General features: G+C 42.8%; 1 protein-coding gene across 1 annotated transcript; it reads left to right on the top strand.

Annotated features, from left to right (window-relative positions):
* Window positions 1-7,248: 7,248 nt before the first annotated feature.
* On the top strand, window positions 7,249-12,007 carry FAM89A (family with sequence similarity 89 member A). Its single transcript, XM_064648856.1, has 2 exons — window positions 7,249-7,606; window positions 11,634-12,007. Exons 1-2 carry the CDS (start codon window positions 7,352-7,354, stop codon window positions 11,790-11,792), a joined length of 414 nt encoding a protein of 137 aa, XP_064504926.1. The 5' UTR covers window positions 7,249-7,351; the 3' UTR covers window positions 11,793-12,007.
* Window positions 12,008-16,873: the final 4,866 nt, after the last annotated feature.

The raw sequence follows: 16,873 nt of genomic DNA, 5'->3' as shown, positions 1-16,873 counted from the left end.
AAATAAGGCTCAAACTTGTTGCTCTTTGCGTGCTACATACTAAAATGCTGCAAGAAGCAATGATCATAGTTCAGCTAGTAGAACATCTGTCTCTGAGTCAGTAATTACTGAGTGTCCCCACATTGAATTTAGGGGTCATTGGGCTGCTGAATGTGCTGTTCTTGTATGAAATATGAAACAAAAATTCTAATCACTTGTTGGCCATTAACTGATGACAGCTTCCATCAGAGATTCACAATAGCTTTGCTTCTCTAACTGTGCCAGGTAATTACATTCTCTCTACCTAAATGAATTTTCAATTACGGAGAGTACCTTTCTCCTCTAAAGTGTTTAGAAATAATGTTATGCATTGTTAAATTATTGCCCTGTCCCACCTCAGAGGCAGCTCAATTTTAGCACAAGACAAAGACATCCAGGTTCCTACAAGGATGCTCCACACAAGCATTGGCCTGGCCTTAATTCGGCTACTGGATGCTGCGCTTTCAGACATTGCTGTAGCCTCATCCATCCTGCCCAACCTCAACTGCTGGAAGGAAGAGGCCCTACCGAAATCTGCTCATCGCTCTCCCTTTATGAGAGCCTGCAGAGGAGCACAGGCTGTTTGCACCAGCAGGCAGAACTCCAGCACAGGCAGAGGGCAGTATGGGTCAATGGCATTTGGCCCACCTGAAGTGTATGAACTGGGGTTTTTTACGGCCTCAGTTATGAATTTGATTATTCAGCAACTCAGTTCAGGCACAACTATGTTTACTTGCATTGTGGGAGAGGAAAGGTCATTTTACAAGAACACAGGTACATCTGAATATAAAATTATGCCCCATCTGCAAGCATTATAGCCATTCACAGCTGAAGACAAGTGTTTATCTCCTGAGCAGTGTAATCTACATCTATCTTATGTTACCTAACAGGCTTCCATATTCAGTCTGGAAAAAAATCTCCTATATACATTTTCTAAGGGAGAACACAGAAGAAAGAAACAAGAAATATGACCTGTTTGTTAACATCAGTTGATCATAATAGTACATAGAAACTTCCATGTTTGCTTACAAATCACCATTTTGCAGAGAAATAAATAATTCTTTTTTGAAAATGACCAATGACGACTCCTCATGCAAAAAAGCCTTCAAGGCAGATATCAAATTGCTAGAGAATCTGCAATATGCTGCGCTCCGCAAGCACAAATCCTTCCTACTTCTGCACACCCGCAGCCATCCCTGTTCAGCAGCTTGCTTTCTGCTATGCAGTTTTGCCTGCAGATTTAGAACTCCAATCATTTTTACCTCAGATGACCTTGGCCCAGCTTAGATAGCATCCTCCAGATTTGACCCCAATGTAGATCTCACTAAAGGAAAGGGTCTGCTCAGTGTCACTGGGATAATAAGACAAATACCCTTAAAGCCTGTAGCTCTGATCCCCTGGCGATCTGCTTTCAGTAATCAGATTCTGGAAAGCTGTTATTGTAAGTCAAGTCGGCACTGTTAAGAGTATAAGAAGTGCAGTGTTGTGAGACTAACAAACTGAACTAACTGCAGAGCAGTGGTAATAAATGCCGCCTCGAGCCATCTTTTTGAAGAGGCAAAGGCTTATCAGAACCATATTGAACTCATAGGAAAGGGAGGAAAAATATCAAAAGGCACTTTGAAGTCCTTTTTTTATTTTGGTTTTTTGGCACAGTAAAAGGAGATGAAGGAAAGATGTTCAGAGCCATTAAAGCTGTGGGCATGATGTTAGTTTATTACACAGTTATCTCACAAAACTCTGCTGGGTTCTTTCATGGCTATGAATTTTCACATAATACTGAAATTATTAATTCCTACAGCCTACCATTGTTTCTCATTTCATTTTGAGGGATTTGCTTTTACCAACTGATAAAAAATACTAAAATGGCTTGCTTTCTTAATTACAACAGCAACCCTGAAGACAAGGACACATTATAGGAATATGAATTTGGTGTGGTCTAAATGACAACTCCTTTTTCTGGATTTCACATAAGGGAAGAATCTCCGAGGCTGGAGAGGTAGGAAAAAGACTGATATCGTGACATCTAATTTAATAAAGTGAGAGAACAGAATAAGGAGATTTTAAAACCAGTGTTGCAGTGAGTGACATACATCACTAAGTGATGTACTGTGGAGAAGATTTATAATTTGATCTAAGGTTAAACAGACATGAACAAGCCATATTTTGGCATCATCAGGAAAATAAAGGGTTGGTTACCTTAACTGGAGGTCCCATCAACTTTACTTTCAAATTAAGTCCTTATTTCTTCTAAGCACGATCCTTCCTATAATTTTTTATATGAAAGTACAGACTTTGAGTCTTTCTTTCCCCTTCACAACATAAACCAGCAGCACTTGGAACTGATGGCAGTGTAAAAAAATATAGCAAGAGAGAGAGGAATCAGATCACTAATCATTACAGACATGGAACTGCCTATTTGCCACATGAACATGCTCTTCAGTTTTCCATACTACTTCTCACTGCTTTAATTGCTGGTCATAAATTAGTTCAAAAATCCATACCATGCTCACTGAAAAAAAAGGAGAGAGGAATCAGGGTTCTTCTTTGAGCAGCTGCCACTTGCAAAAAAACCCCAACCAAACCAAACAAAACAGAAAACCCAAACAAATAAACAAAAAAACCCCACCAAAACACAAAAAAACCTTACATGTGCATTATTACTGGCTGGAAGATGCCATCAGTAATAAAACTGTTACTCACACACACTAACAGATCTCTGTAGACCAGTCCCTCTGTGTAACCTCTGATTCCTGCTGAATCTATTGTCCTTGCTTTGCCCAGTCCTAATCACCTAATCACTCTTCTGTCATACCTAACCCCCATGTCCTAGACACATTCTTTCTCTGCTGTTGTCAAAATTTGGGTTTTTTTGTTTGTTTGTTTCTTCATGAAAAAGGAAGAATTTGCAGTCTGACTTCACTGCAGAGGGCTAAAGGGCAGCATTAGACATGGCAGAGAAGCTGAGGAAGGCAGCACCAAGAGTACTGAAGATTAAAATAAGTTTATGTATACAATATTAGAAATTATTGTGTAGGCTTAAGTTTAATTGTAACTTGCTTAGAGCTTAGCATGAGTGGGCCCTGCTCAAAAATCAGGATAGGTGAGCTCTAAATGATCTGCCTTTGTTAACATGAATGGCTAAGCAGGGAAGTAAATAAAGACTAGATATCTTCAGATAAGGGCTGAGACCCTGGAGGGCCCCAAGGCAAGAAAAATGATTGGCCTGCCCACATGAGCATGAAGAAAGAATCCAGTGAAGCGTTAGAAGAACCCAGACCATAAATTGCAATTGGACCAAGAGGCGCGTGAAAGGCGCACGAAGAGCAGGTGCACAGACTGAAGGGCTATAAAGTCCCCGGCATTACTTTGTCCAGGGTCTCTCTCCAGAGGCATACAGCTCAAGCATGTGTGTGTGGCAGCTGCAGTGAGAAAAGGCAGGGACAGGAACTATGGCATCAGAGACCACAGGTAGGGGACATTGCTTTGGAACAGGGTCCATGCCAGGACAAGGACAAGGGCTATAACAACAGGCTGGGAGAGCAAGTGGGTTTATAACTACGGGAATACATTTCATCAAGAACTTTAAACTGAAGCCTGGATCCCCAGATCTCCATATTTCTGTGTTTCTAGCAGTTCATTCTGAACCCTGCAAAGGCTGAGGTGTCTTTCTTGGGTATCTATGAGGTAGCAGACATTAAAATGGTAAGAGGCCACTACTGCTCCTGTTTACTCAGGTATCTTAAATAGGAGGATCCCTGCTCTAGATCTAAGGATACCACTTTGCTAGGGACCTAGCTGGAAGCTCGTGTGATATGTGTTAGAATATATTGGAGTTTCATCTTTTAGGCATTGATATGGAAATATACCTGGAAAAAAAAAGTGTTAAAATTAGGACTCAGACATTTTTATTTAAAACCGATGAAAAACGATGCCTAAGAATTGAATGATCTTCAGCTGAAAACCTGATTCCTGTTTGGATATGCCACTATATGGCATTGTATATCAGGTTCCAATTGAAGCCAGCATCTTCTAAATTCTCTTTAGCCAAAGGGTTGAGTTTCACATCAGACTCGACGATCCTTTTGGGTCCCTTCCAACTCAGGATATTTTATGATTCTATGAATCCCAGCGAGCCACAGAACAGCATGATCTCTGTTCCTCCACATCAGTGATAAAAACCATAGACCTCACAAGAAACAGAGAATGTTCAGGTACTTTGACTAGAGGAGCAAATGGAAGAGTAAAGCATGTGTCAGTAATTATTAATTTCTCTTACTTATGCTCAGTTTGTGATATCTGGATCCTGACCTGTCCTTGATAAGCAATCCTGACTGTAAGTTAACCAAACAGAGACATCTTGCAAACACAAAAGGGACATTGACAGATGAGCTCTGGTGCATCTTGTTTAGCAAGTCTTATGATATCCCTGATGCACAGCTGACAATATTACTGCAATATCTGGAGTCTTACTTTAAATCTCTAATGAAGGTAGCTTTAAGCAAAGGTGCTGCTCTGTGCGGGGTAGCATGAAGCAGAGGCACACATCCTTCTGTCAGTTCTGTCAGGTGGAAAATTATCCTTAGGAATGAACCAGGCACTTAAAATTAGTAGATGTTTTTTTAACATGACCTACCTTTAGCTTTCTGTTGTCCTTGCCCCACTGTGGGTAACAATACCACCTTCTATCACAATGTTGTCATAAAGAAGAATTCCATTAACATTTGTAGATAAGTCAGTTATGAGAGGGGAAAGCGTCAGAGAAAAGGCTGTAGGAATGTTAGTAAATGATGCACAAATGATACACAGGCATTGTGTAACCTCCTAATGAATGAGGAAAGGAAAAACACCACATATGAACACATAAATTAAAAATACGACATAATGCATTTCTGTACGGAAACGGTATGGAACACTGCTCTTCTGCCACTTCCTAATTCTTTATGACATAACTACATGTATTTTTAATGTAGGGTTTTTTTAGGTAACGTCCTTAGCAAAGATCAGTTTAGACAAGTAACACATTTCTGTGATTCAATTCTAGGAACCAACAAAGACCAAGAGGTTTATACATCTCGCAAACCTTACTCCATAACCAAGGGACATAACTGTAAGAGACTCCAGCTTCCATTATCACCATGTTAGAACTAGGTCAGACTAAATAAAGCAGTAGATTCAGATTTTAAAGAGTAGTTACAAATTTAATATGAATGAAGGCTAGATAATGTAGCCAAGTGAGAGAAGGGTCACTGAAAACCCACAATGTAATTTTTTTTTATTATTTTTCAGATTACAAAGTTGAGTAGTAAGCCAGCATAAAGATTCCTGCAATAGTAAAGATATGGCAACAGGGTGCCTAAAGGACCCAAATGTGAAGAAAATGCACTCAGAATTTCATGAGATCAGGCAAACTGAAAAAAAAATAAGATGGTCTAGATAAAATAAGACCACTCACAAGCTTTTCCAAATAGCTCTCATCTGGAAAAAAAAAGGGGGGGGGGGTTTGGAAGGAGAACAAATAAATGTATTTGCTAATAAGCAGGAACATAATACAGCGCCTACTTCCTTAGCAAACCGAATCAGTATTTTTGCAGTCAGGCACCTTTGACACTTTTAATCTACAATAGGGATAGTTTAAAATGCCTTTAGTTTCAAAAAAGCTGTCAGCACAATTTTGTTTTTCACAATTAACCTGGGCAGAAGTGGCATCATGACTAACAGGGGGAAAAAAAAATCTTCTTCAGTCCAGTGTACAAAGCTCTAAAAAACATATCAGGTTGTCCGAAAAATCAGTCTCTAAAGTGGTGTGTAACCATGAACGAAAATTGACAAAAGCTTCCTCCACAGTAAGCAGTTTGAAAACAATTGTCACAGAGTCTGATGACATTTAAACCATGAAAAAGCCATGCAAGTCCAGGAACAAAACTGAAAATATGTAGAGGCTTAACTCAAAATCACTAAATCTGGTTATTTCTTGAAGAGAAAACCCCGCTTCGGTAGGCCGAAGTTTGAGTGGTTGCAGTGCTTGGAAATAAAACACTTGGTACAAAACTTAGCTGTGGGGATGTGAAGGTGTTGTGGTTTAAGCCCAGCTGAAAATTAAGCACTGTGCAGCTGCTCACTCAACTCCACTCTCTTTCTCCCCTACCCCGCTGGAATGGCTATGAGAATCAAAAGTAGAATTGGTAGGTTGAGATAAAAACAGTTTAATAATTGAAAACAAAGTACAAATAAAAAAGGTGAATATCCCTTTGGCCAGTTCACATCATCTGTCCTGGTTATGCTCCCTCTCAGCTTCTTTTGGGTACCTTGCCAGTGGCAGAGCATCCCACATACACACATACACAAAATTCTTAACTTAGGATAAACACGACTTAGCAAAAACCAAAACATCAATCTGTTATCAACAGTACTATCATTCTGAATGAAAAACACAGCACTGCACCAGCTACTGAGAAGCAATTAACTCCATCGCAGCCTAAAACAGTACAGAAAGAAACACCTTGATGGAAGGGGAGAGCACTGTCGCGTTATCAGGCAACTGATGTAACACCATCACCACAGAAGAAATAGCTACCCTCCGCCTGCAGCAGTTAATCTGCTTTCATGCTAGCTTTCACTGCGTTCCATCCCTCCCCCAGCCTCTAGGCCGAGCCCAGAGGCCCAGCCCCGCTCCCGCAGGGCCCTTCTGCCTCCCATGACCCGAGGGCAGACGGTGCCGCGGGGGTGTTTCTGCGGGTCACAGGCTGAGGATTCGCCCGAAGGGACTCGCCTCGGCCCAGACAAAGCCACCGTGCTGCGACTGCCGAGCCCGAGCCCAAAGCCCGGAGCCGGAGCCCGAGCCCGAGCCCGAGCCCGAGCCCAAAGCCCGGAGCCCGAGCCCGAGCCCAAAGCCCGGAGCCCGAGCCCGAGCCCAAAGCCCGGAGCCCGAGCCCGAGCCCAAAGCCCGGAGCCCGAGCCCGAGCCCAAAGCCCGGAGCCCGAGCCCGAGCCCAAAGCCCGGAGCCCGAGCCCGAGCCCAAAGCCCGGAGCCCGAGCCCGAGCCCAAAGCCCGGAGCCCGAGCCCGAGCCCAAAGCCCGGAGCCCGAGCCCGAGCCCAAAGCCCGGAGCCCGAGCCCGAGCCCAAAGCCCGGAGCCCGAGCCCGAGCCCGAGCCCACCGGGCACCTGCGGCCCGGCTCTCCCGTCGCCCCCACCCCGCTCCGTCCCTCCCTCCCTGCGCCGGCCCCACTCGGCTCCCCCGCCCCCGCCCGGCCCGGAGGCGGGGCGGGCTCCGGGCGGTGCCTCCCGCGGCGGGGCGGGGGCTGCTCTTTCCGTCGGTGGCCGCCGCCGCAGCATGAGCGGTCCGGGGCTGCTGGGGCCCGGCGGCGGTGCGGGGCTTCCGCCGCTGCCCAAGAGCCTGAGCGGGCTGCTCAACTCCTCGTCCTCGGGCGGCGGCGGCGGACAGGGCGGGCGCTGGCGGGACCTGGAGCGGCTCTACGCGCAGAAGTCCCGCATCCAGGACGAGCTGAGCGGCGGCGGCCGGGGCTCGCCGCGCCCGCCCAAGCCTCCCAACCTGGACGCGGCGCTGGCCCTGCTCCGCAAGGAGATGGTGAGCGGGGCGGGTCTCGGCGGGGCGGCGGCGGCGGACGTGGCGAGCGGCGCCGGGGGGCGCCGGCACCTCCCCGGGCCGGAAGGGCGCCCCGGCCCCGGTGGGCGCGGGCGGCCCGGGCTGGGGCAGCCCCGCATAGCCCGGCGCGGCCGCCGCGGGCGCCGTGAAACGCGGCGGTACCGGCGGCGGGGGAGGGTCGGAGGCGGTGGGGCCGCCCCGGCTGCAGATGGAGAGCCGCTTACCGCGCTCGGCGGCATCCACCGGGAACCGGCATCCACCGGGATCTGGCATCCACGCTACAAGGCTGTCATTAAAAAAAAAAAACCCAGGTGTCGGCACTGATTCGATCAGCCCGAGTGGCTGCGATTAGGCGTAGTTTTCTTCAGGACTCTGTTTTGATCCTGCAGCGCGGCGTTATTAGCAGCGAAATTCTTCCAGGCGACCTGGCACACCTTTTGATTAAACACTGATTGGGTGTTGGTGCTTTGCTGGTGCAAGCTGCGGCTGTAATGACTAATAATAGCCTCAGCCTTGCGTGCTGAGGATTCTGAAGAAAGAATACAAGAAAGACAAGGAGCTGGAGAGGTTCTAGCAGAGGGCCACGAAGGGTCTGGACCATCTCTTCTATGACACAAGACTGTGGGAGCTGGGCCTGTTTAGTCTAGAGCAGAGAAGACTGAGAGGGGATCTCATTAATGCATATAAATATCTCAAAGGAGGTTGTTGAGAGGATGGTGCCAGGCTCTTCTTGATGGTGCCCAGTGACAGGATGAGGAGCAATGTCCATAAACTAAAACACCAGAAGTTCTACCTTAGCATGAGGAAGAACTTCTTTACACTGAGAGTGGCAGAGCACTGGAACAGGCTGCCCAGGGAGGTCATGGAGTCTCCCTGTCTGGAGACAATCAAAACCCACTTGGACACATTCCTGTGTCTCCTGCTCTAGGTGACCCTGCCTTGGCAGGGGCTTGGGCTAGATGATCTCTAGAGGCCCCTTCCAACCCTAACAATTCTGTGAAGCATATAAAATATGATATTGCCGAAAATCTGCATGGTTCAAGACTGTTTTTCTCAGGCTAAAAAGGTGTTTGAAAACAAGAACTTCTGTTGAAAGTCCCTTCTGTGAATTTAGAAGGACAGTGTAGTGTGCTGAGATCTTAGTCTGCCACCAGTGTTTCAACAAGTAGTTTAAACACAGTTAGAGATCATTCTTAGAACTGCGTATTAGAATTGCCAGTTTGCATTGAAGCTCAGGAAGGACGGGTTAGTATCCACTGCTGGGGCTTTCTTCTGCAATGCTGTAGGGGGAAATGAGGACATATGGTCTTAGTCGTCTTAAGCCTTTCCAAAAAAGCAAAGATAACTCATTATAAAACTCTAATCTATTTTTTACCTAAGGGGAAATCAAATGAGATGCTTCTCGAAGTCATTTGACAATTAGACTTCCCCTTTAAACATCCTCTTTAATACTCTGTTATCCTTGATGATAATTTGATAAACTACTTCTGACAAAAAAAATACTTCTGAACACATCAAAGACTTTCAAGACTATTTATGGCCTGTACAAATTAGAAAGACTCTTGACTACTAATAGGTTGCCTTTCATCAAGAAGGTAATAGCACTTTATTACTGATATTGAACACACTTTCTTGCAGCAGTCAAAGATAGAATTTCTACTGAGTAACGAATTTGCTTTAAATTTTCCATAGTGAGCAAGGAAGAAATGCATAGCAGCATCTTTCCAGCATGATCAAGCAAGTAACTGTGTATATAAGTTTTTAAAGCTGAGAAAGTGATGGACTTGGATGCTTTGGAGAAGGAGGGAGGAAAGGAGCGGTCAATTCAGGACTGTGACTCAGGAATGCAAATTGGCTGGTATTAAAAACTTTGGGCTAGTGCTATAATTTTGTCAGGCTTTTGCTACCTCAGGGTTCATACTTGAAAGCTGTGAAGAGCTGGAGCCTGCATTTTTCTCAGTAGACTTCTTGTTTCATTGACACTAGTGCAGCAACAGAAAAATAAGATATTAAACATAACCATTTGGTGTTAAGGCCTGTTACGTTAATTCTGCTGAGCAATTTCTGCCTTGAAGTTTGTGCTTGGCAATCAGTAGAACTGAACTTAACAGAAAGTGCTGAAGTCCTTTATGGGGTTGAAACAGGAATGCTGCTGGTGGAAATGCTCCCACTTTTCCTGGGAAACAAAGATGGTCTGTCTCCAGGTTGAGTTTTTTGGCTCAACTCACTCCTAATTGCTCCTTGAACAGTTTTTCACTGCAGTTTTGTCCATCAAACATTTAGCTCTGAGGCACATCTCTCTGGTGGGTCTCATGTTCACATGTCATAGCGTTAAGTCCAGTTTTCCCAAATCTTGGTTTGCGAAGCCTAGCCATGATGATGATGAAGTCCAGTTTCACAGCATCCTTTCTTACCTGAGGTGAGCAGTTTGTTTAGGTTACAAAGGCAAATGGCGATGGGTAAGAAAAGTAGTGTAGATCTGAGGTGGTGGAAAGGCTTATCTTTAACATCCTGGCAGCTAGCACAGTGTTCCATGTCTTGTCCTAAAGTCCTCACAGTTAGTCTGTGCTTCATGTTTTAGCTTCATGACCTCACCAAGTAATTTGTGATGTTCCTCAAAGATGCCGTATCCTCCTTTTCTGAGTTGGAGTGGCATCGTGGTGTATAGGAATTTTTTTTCCTCCTCCTACCTTCATAAAAAGGAGCTGTTAGAATAGTTCAGCAATGTCAATGGAAGATCTTCATGCTAGCTTCTTGTGGTTTTCTTGTGTGCTGAGTGTATCTGTCCTTAGAATTTAGACATGCAAGGAGAGATTTTTGAGGTAAGAGTTCTCATTCTGGGTAAAACAGAGTCTCGTGTTCGGGCTGCAGTAAAGGCTACTAACATTATTTCTTTCTTTTTCGTCTTAACATGGGTTGTGGCAAAAACCTCTGATAAAACTGAGGCTTACTGGGAAGAGCCTGTCAGCTTAACACTTACTTGAAAAATTAGGCAGAAATGGCTGTTTCCTGAAAATGTTGAATTGGGTAGTTGCTTTAATTTACTGCAAGATATCAAAGCCTAGATTTAATTTGATCTGACTTGTATAGGTGACAATATCAAGTGAACTCTCCATTTTGTTGCCAGAGAGGGAGACTACATTGAGTTAAATGACTGGCTTTGTTTCCCTTTCCAGTGCAACATACTGGTTTTGTAGCTGACATAAAGATGCAGGCTACAAGGTAACCTTTTTTTAATGGTGCTCCAAATGTTTAATTAGCTGTGGAGCTAATACCTGAGAAGTTTGAGGACCAAAATATTAGGTGCTTAAATATAAATCAAGCCTATGCTTCAGTGGCACGTGGAAAATACTCTGAAGATTTGCAGTCTACAGTATATGTCCTTGTCTCACTTCTGCTTTAGTTTTGCTGCTTTCAAGTAGTGTGCTGTATTGCACTAGACAGAGCTGGTCTTGTCAAGATGCCTATGTATGTCAATAGAGAAAAGAAAATTAGAGTAGAAGTACTTAGCCAGGAAGTGGAAAACCAGTTAGAGTCCTATTTAAAACTTTTACTCCTGGCCGTTTCAAACAAAAACAGAGTGCCTGTGATATGTGAGAGAGAAAGATGGTGTCAAAGACACGCAGTGTTTCTGGAAAAATACCTCTCTTGCATAATGACAAATATAGACTTTATTCATTTATCTGTAATTCTGCTGATGGGAGTGAATTGCTTATTGGAAGTTAAGCACGGTGTTGTGATACAGCAACATTTTGAAGAATGCTTTGCATATGTTCTGCACTATTGCATCACATTGTTCCTTGTTCTTTTGTCCAGTTTATCCCATGTAAATGGAGTGTCTGTCACCTTAGAAAATGAATTTTACTTCCATATTTGATAACTGTTCAAGGTGGAAAGAAGCTTGAACCTCTTGTTTAGCAACAAAAGATATATAGCATCATACTGCCAGTAAAAAAAACAATTGTAATAATGATTGTTTGTTTATTTGTTTGAATTCTTCCCCCTTCAGGTTGGCCTTCGGCAGCTGGATATGTCATTGCTGTGTCAGCTGTACTCCCTGTATGAATCAATTCAAGAATACAAAGGTGCCTGCCAAGCTGACTCTAATGCAGACTGCTCATATGCCCTGGAAAATGGATTTTTTGATGAAGAGGAGGAATACTTCTAGAAGCAGAAAGATTGACCTCCAGGCTGACTGAACTGAGGTTCTTTTGTCCTTCTTTCCCTGTAACACACCTCATCAAGAACAACTGGAATCTGGATCCCTCTTCCTGAGGAGGAATACTCAGCTATCCCGAGTTGTGTTAAATTCACTTATTTTAACAGGCTGTCAGTACAAGTTACTCATGCAAATACCACTTGAGGAAAGTGCTGTACTCTTAAGTTTTGAAGAGTCCTCAGACATGCTTGACAAGAGTTTTCAATTTAATTTGCAAGGTGGGTGTTTTCAACTTACAAGCATTGGTAGCTTATAACTGGAATTTTAGTTGTAGAAGACAACAGTGACTTCCTGAGTTGTAATAACTTAGTAAGGGGGCAGGGAAGCCTCTGCTGTGATGTAAATAGCTATAGGTGGTGGGGTTTTTTGGGGGGGAGGTCAGTGATATTGGTAAATGCATTTTGAACAGGCATCTGGATGCACGCACATCCTCAGCACTACTAAGCTAGTTCTGCTCTTACCGGCTGCATCCAGTTTTGTACTGGGTGGATTGTTTACACAGTTTAATTTTTTTTTTCTCCTTAGGCTAATTTATTCTTAGCTTACAAGCTGTACATGTGATAGTGAATGTTATCAGCAGGGTTTTTTTCTGTTGATCTAATTCACTTTCTTGGTACTGCCACTTGGCGTTAACTTTTATACTATTCTCTGGATATCTTGCATCTGCATAGCTCTTTGACCTGCTAAACACTGTTCTGAAATGGTTTGCTTAGCTTTTACTGTACCGCATAGTAAAAGCACAGATTCAAACATAGGTCTGTCTGCCACTATGTGGCTTGGAATAACATGAACTCTTGTGCAAGTGTTCTCGATCATATGAAGATTAAGGAAACCTCTCATATGACACAATGGGACAAATTGCAATATTTTATACTGGGTGAACTTTGTTTCTGTAAGGTAGACAACAGCTCTTTTTAAAAATGCAAAATAAGTATTTTGAGCACATTGCATATGTTAAAACTTTTTATACTAACTTGTTCTTTGAAGTATAACTTATTTGTGTTTTCAGAATTTACTAAAGCACTTAGTTAAGTTGTTATTATTTCATAGTGTGTACATGTAATGCTTAATCAGCTGAGAGTTGCCAACTATGTGAGTCTTCACCCTTCTCTATTTTAAGTAAAATCAACTCCCAATGCGATTTTCATCTCTTAACTTTAATTCTAAAGATTGCTGTAGAGCACAGTGCCTGAATCCTGACACAAGCTAATAATTAAGGGCTTCAATCTCAAAGAGTTTTTGCATGGTTCATGTCTGGTATGCGTACATTTTACAGGAAGAATTGGAGATCACATTCTGGGGTACCTCCTCTCTTAGTTTTTAGCAGAGGCTAGGATGTTGCAGTGATAAAAGCCAAGAGACTTCTAGGGTGCTTTCCCTCTAAAACTGGCTTATTGCAGTGGAATTCAAAGGCCACAAGAGTGAAGACTGTGCTGTAATTGTGTATGTGTACAATTCTTAATCTAGTCCGTGATGATGGTTGGATTTTTTTTAATGTTAATTCTGGTCTAATTACTTCACTCACACAAAACTAAACTGAATGATAGGGAAAACACAGATAATCCAGATAGCTACATCTGTACTTAAAAAAGTTGTGTGCCTATGTGTGTATACATGTACCTGTACACACACATACACAGCTTTATGCTTTGACTAAAGAATGTATCAGCTTTTAATATAATTTGCTGTGCTTTTGGTATTTACATGAGGCTTTTTCTAGTTTGTTGAAGTACTGCTATTTTCTTGCTCTTTCTCCAAAAATAAAAAGCATGATGTTTAGCATAACTTTTTAATGTTGCGTGAATTTTAATTTACCTTTTCAGTGAATCCAAAACCTACCCCCTTTCCCAACCCTCCCATAAGAAAACTAGGACTAGTCATCACCCCTGGACCAAAGCAAGCAATTTTTAAGTTACAGTGGAAAAGGTTCTACCTACCTATATTTGGGATGGAATTTCCTACTGCTCTATCTTAATTGGATTTTACTTGTTTCTGAATTCAACAGAGAAAAATCTGTCTCTACTACTAGAATTAATGATTCTGTAGTTTCTCTACATAAAGTTTCTCTTACATAAACTTAAGTTTCTCTTACATAAACTTAAAAAGCAAAAGGATTTATCATGCTTGTGATTTGGGCAACATGGAATGTTTAGCTGGTATTCCCTGTACCAAGGGAAGCATAAAAGTCTTAAGGCATCACTCCACAACTTCTGAAATGGAAAACAGCATAGATTACTAGGACTCGCAAAGTTTTCAGCACCTTGTCCCTTTTAATAACACCATCTTGCATGGGAGAGAAGTTGCAGTCTATATTCCTAAGGCAAATTCAAATGCCATGAAGGCTGGCTAGCCAGATGAACGTTTTAAAAAGAAGAAATTTGTTATTAAGTCTATAAGCAGTTGTTCCAGAGGCAGATTTCCATGCCTGGTGTTGCAGTTTTGCGTTGTATCTCCTTACCTCATTGTAATAGCACAAAGCAGGGAAATTGCTCTGAAAGAGGTGTGCGGTGAGAAAGCACAGCTTAAATTCTGAGTAATTGTTACATGTTTCAAGTTACGAGCTTCAAGTCAGAGTTTGGCTTTGTGCGTGACGGAACAAAGCTGCGTTACCGCAAAAGCTTGCGACCCTTGGTCCAAACCACATACCAACACACCTTTCCCTTTTTACTCCATAACCTCACTTTGTCTTACACGTAACTTTTTAAGGTACCTTTTAAGAGTATAACGAAAGAAACTCGTGTTCCCTACCCAGTGAACACTGCAGAACTCTTCCAGTCCCACACAGCACAGCCAGTAATGAGCAGGCCCAGGAACAGTTTTACAAGGAAAGAAGGGCGGTCAGCCTCCTCCTGCGCAGAGATGGAAAACAATTATTGAGTACAGCAGTTCAAAAGGCAATCTGCCATGGGTAACTCTTCACTGGCCTTTCTCCAAAGGGCCTACAGATGTGGTAAAGCAGTTAGAAACAATTGCTAGGTCTCCATTAGCTGTATTTGAGGTTGGGGTTTTGTTTGTTTGTTTGTTTTTAACAGCATACCACCCTCATTCTATTGCTATGACAACTGCAGAGTCATGCTGCCATAATTACATTACAATCTAGTCTCCTGGAAGTAGTCTACAAGAAGAGAAGAGTCTGGAAGAAGTGCTCTACTCTGGAGAAAGTAGGTGCCAAAAAACACAGGTGGCTGATACCATGGCAGACATAACCGGTGAGCATTTAGGTTCTGCTCCAGGTGAATTCACTGTCAGTCCTATTGATTTTCGTGGGGACGGACTTCCAACCAGGGATCTTTTCCCAAAATCAGAACTGCTGTTTTGTCTTATTTCCATGACCGTGAAAGAGCTGCATGGTATCTCTACTATGATACAAGAGAGACTCAAATACACACTAAAAATCTACTACTAAAAGGTACTGCTTTAGTGCAGTGAAACACAGTAGGCGATCATTAGAATAACTTGTAACAGTTGTAATAGTGTTGCTTCAAAGAAAGAGTTTTCCAATAAAGGTAGGGCTAAATTGCACTCTGAGTAGTTTGGATGCTTGCTGAAGTTGAGTTTTTAATACAATATTTAGTGTATTCGTGTGAAATTGGACGACTAGGAGAATGATGCAAAAATTATTATAGTATTTGTAATTAATTTAGTTTCTAATCATAGGTAACTACATCATTTTACATGACCTTTAAAATAAGTTGATTTTTAAAACTATGTTTACAATTTCTTGTAAATAAAACATTTTGCAAAATTTTAAATGCAAAAAAGAGAGTAGGAAAGCCCCTAGCATCTTTATGAAAAAGTTGATCCACTTAGTATCTATTGACAAACCTAAGGTTTTGTGTCATGTTTAGCCTACATCCTAAGGAAACAATGCTTATGCAGTAACTCTGTCCAGGCATTTTCTGTCAGTCTGTTTGCTATAGACTAGATCTGATAGGACAGAAGTTGGAGAGTTGCTCTGTTTTTACAAACCTTGTAAAAATTTGGAGCTGAAGAAGGAGAGACTCACTGCTCCTTCCATGGACAGGACGACAGCACTTTTGGTTTCTATTTGGCCACCCAGCTTCCAGAAAGCGAAGGCTGTGTGGTCAGACAGCTGCTGACAGCACTGCAGTAGCCAGGGCACATGCTGTATCTTCCTCAGTGCTGGGTGTCAGCGGGCAGTGTGGGAAGGAGGTGAGCCTTCAGCACATCTTTTGGCCCTTGAGGATGAAAACTAGGGATACGGCAAGGGGCCCCAGGAAGATCCTTGATGTTGCCTTCAGGACTAAATGGGATGCTGGAAGGGGAGTGTTATGGGAAGGGATATCACAGTTTCTAGAGGCTGGAGCTTGGCACAGTCTGGTAGGAGATGCTGAGATCCTGGGACACGAATTAAGATCCCATGTTTCATTAGTTCTGCTGCTGACAGCTTGGGAGAGTTTTCATGTCCTTTTTCAACCTGTTTTATGCTGCTTGTCATGTATTTTTAACGTGACAGTCATTTGTTGCAGGTACATGCTTTTGCTTAACTGGAAAGAATGTGTTTTATTTGCCGTGCTGCCTAGCTAAAGCCATTCATTTTGATTGAGGAATGAGATTGCTCTGAGGGCAAAGGGAACTAATTCTCCTACTGTGGTGTTCAGCTGACTGCTGGAGAGGAATATGAAATGGGAGGATTAATCAGGTACATGCCAAAGGGAACCCTATCAACAGGCCTTTTCTCCAGTGTCAGTTTTGTGTCCTTCAGCCACTTAGAAAGAATTTGCTCTTGTTTTTGTGATGCCTGCCTGTAGAAGATACATTACCACAGTACTCTGAGGTTCATGTTCCGTTTCGTATACCAACTTCACTTTCTCAGAAAACTCCTCAGAAGTACATTTTTCCATCCATTGTTATCTTTGGTTTATTTGAAGTTGCTATATTTAGCTCTAGACAACACTGTGTGACCTAAGGAAATAACTTGTTTGTTCTCTTAGCAAAGTAGTTAAAAGGTTTTTCTTATTTGAAAAGTCATCTTCAATTGATTTAAAAATTTCCTGGGAATTTCAAAG

This window comes from Pseudopipra pipra, chromosome 3 (assembly GCF_036250125.1).
Source record: "Pseudopipra pipra isolate bDixPip1 chromosome 3, bDixPip1.hap1, whole genome shotgun sequence".
In the NCBI taxonomy this organism is placed as follows: domain Eukaryota; kingdom Metazoa; phylum Chordata; class Aves; order Passeriformes; family Pipridae; genus Pseudopipra; species Pseudopipra pipra.
This window is presented reverse-complemented; position numbering and strand designations above follow the sequence as displayed.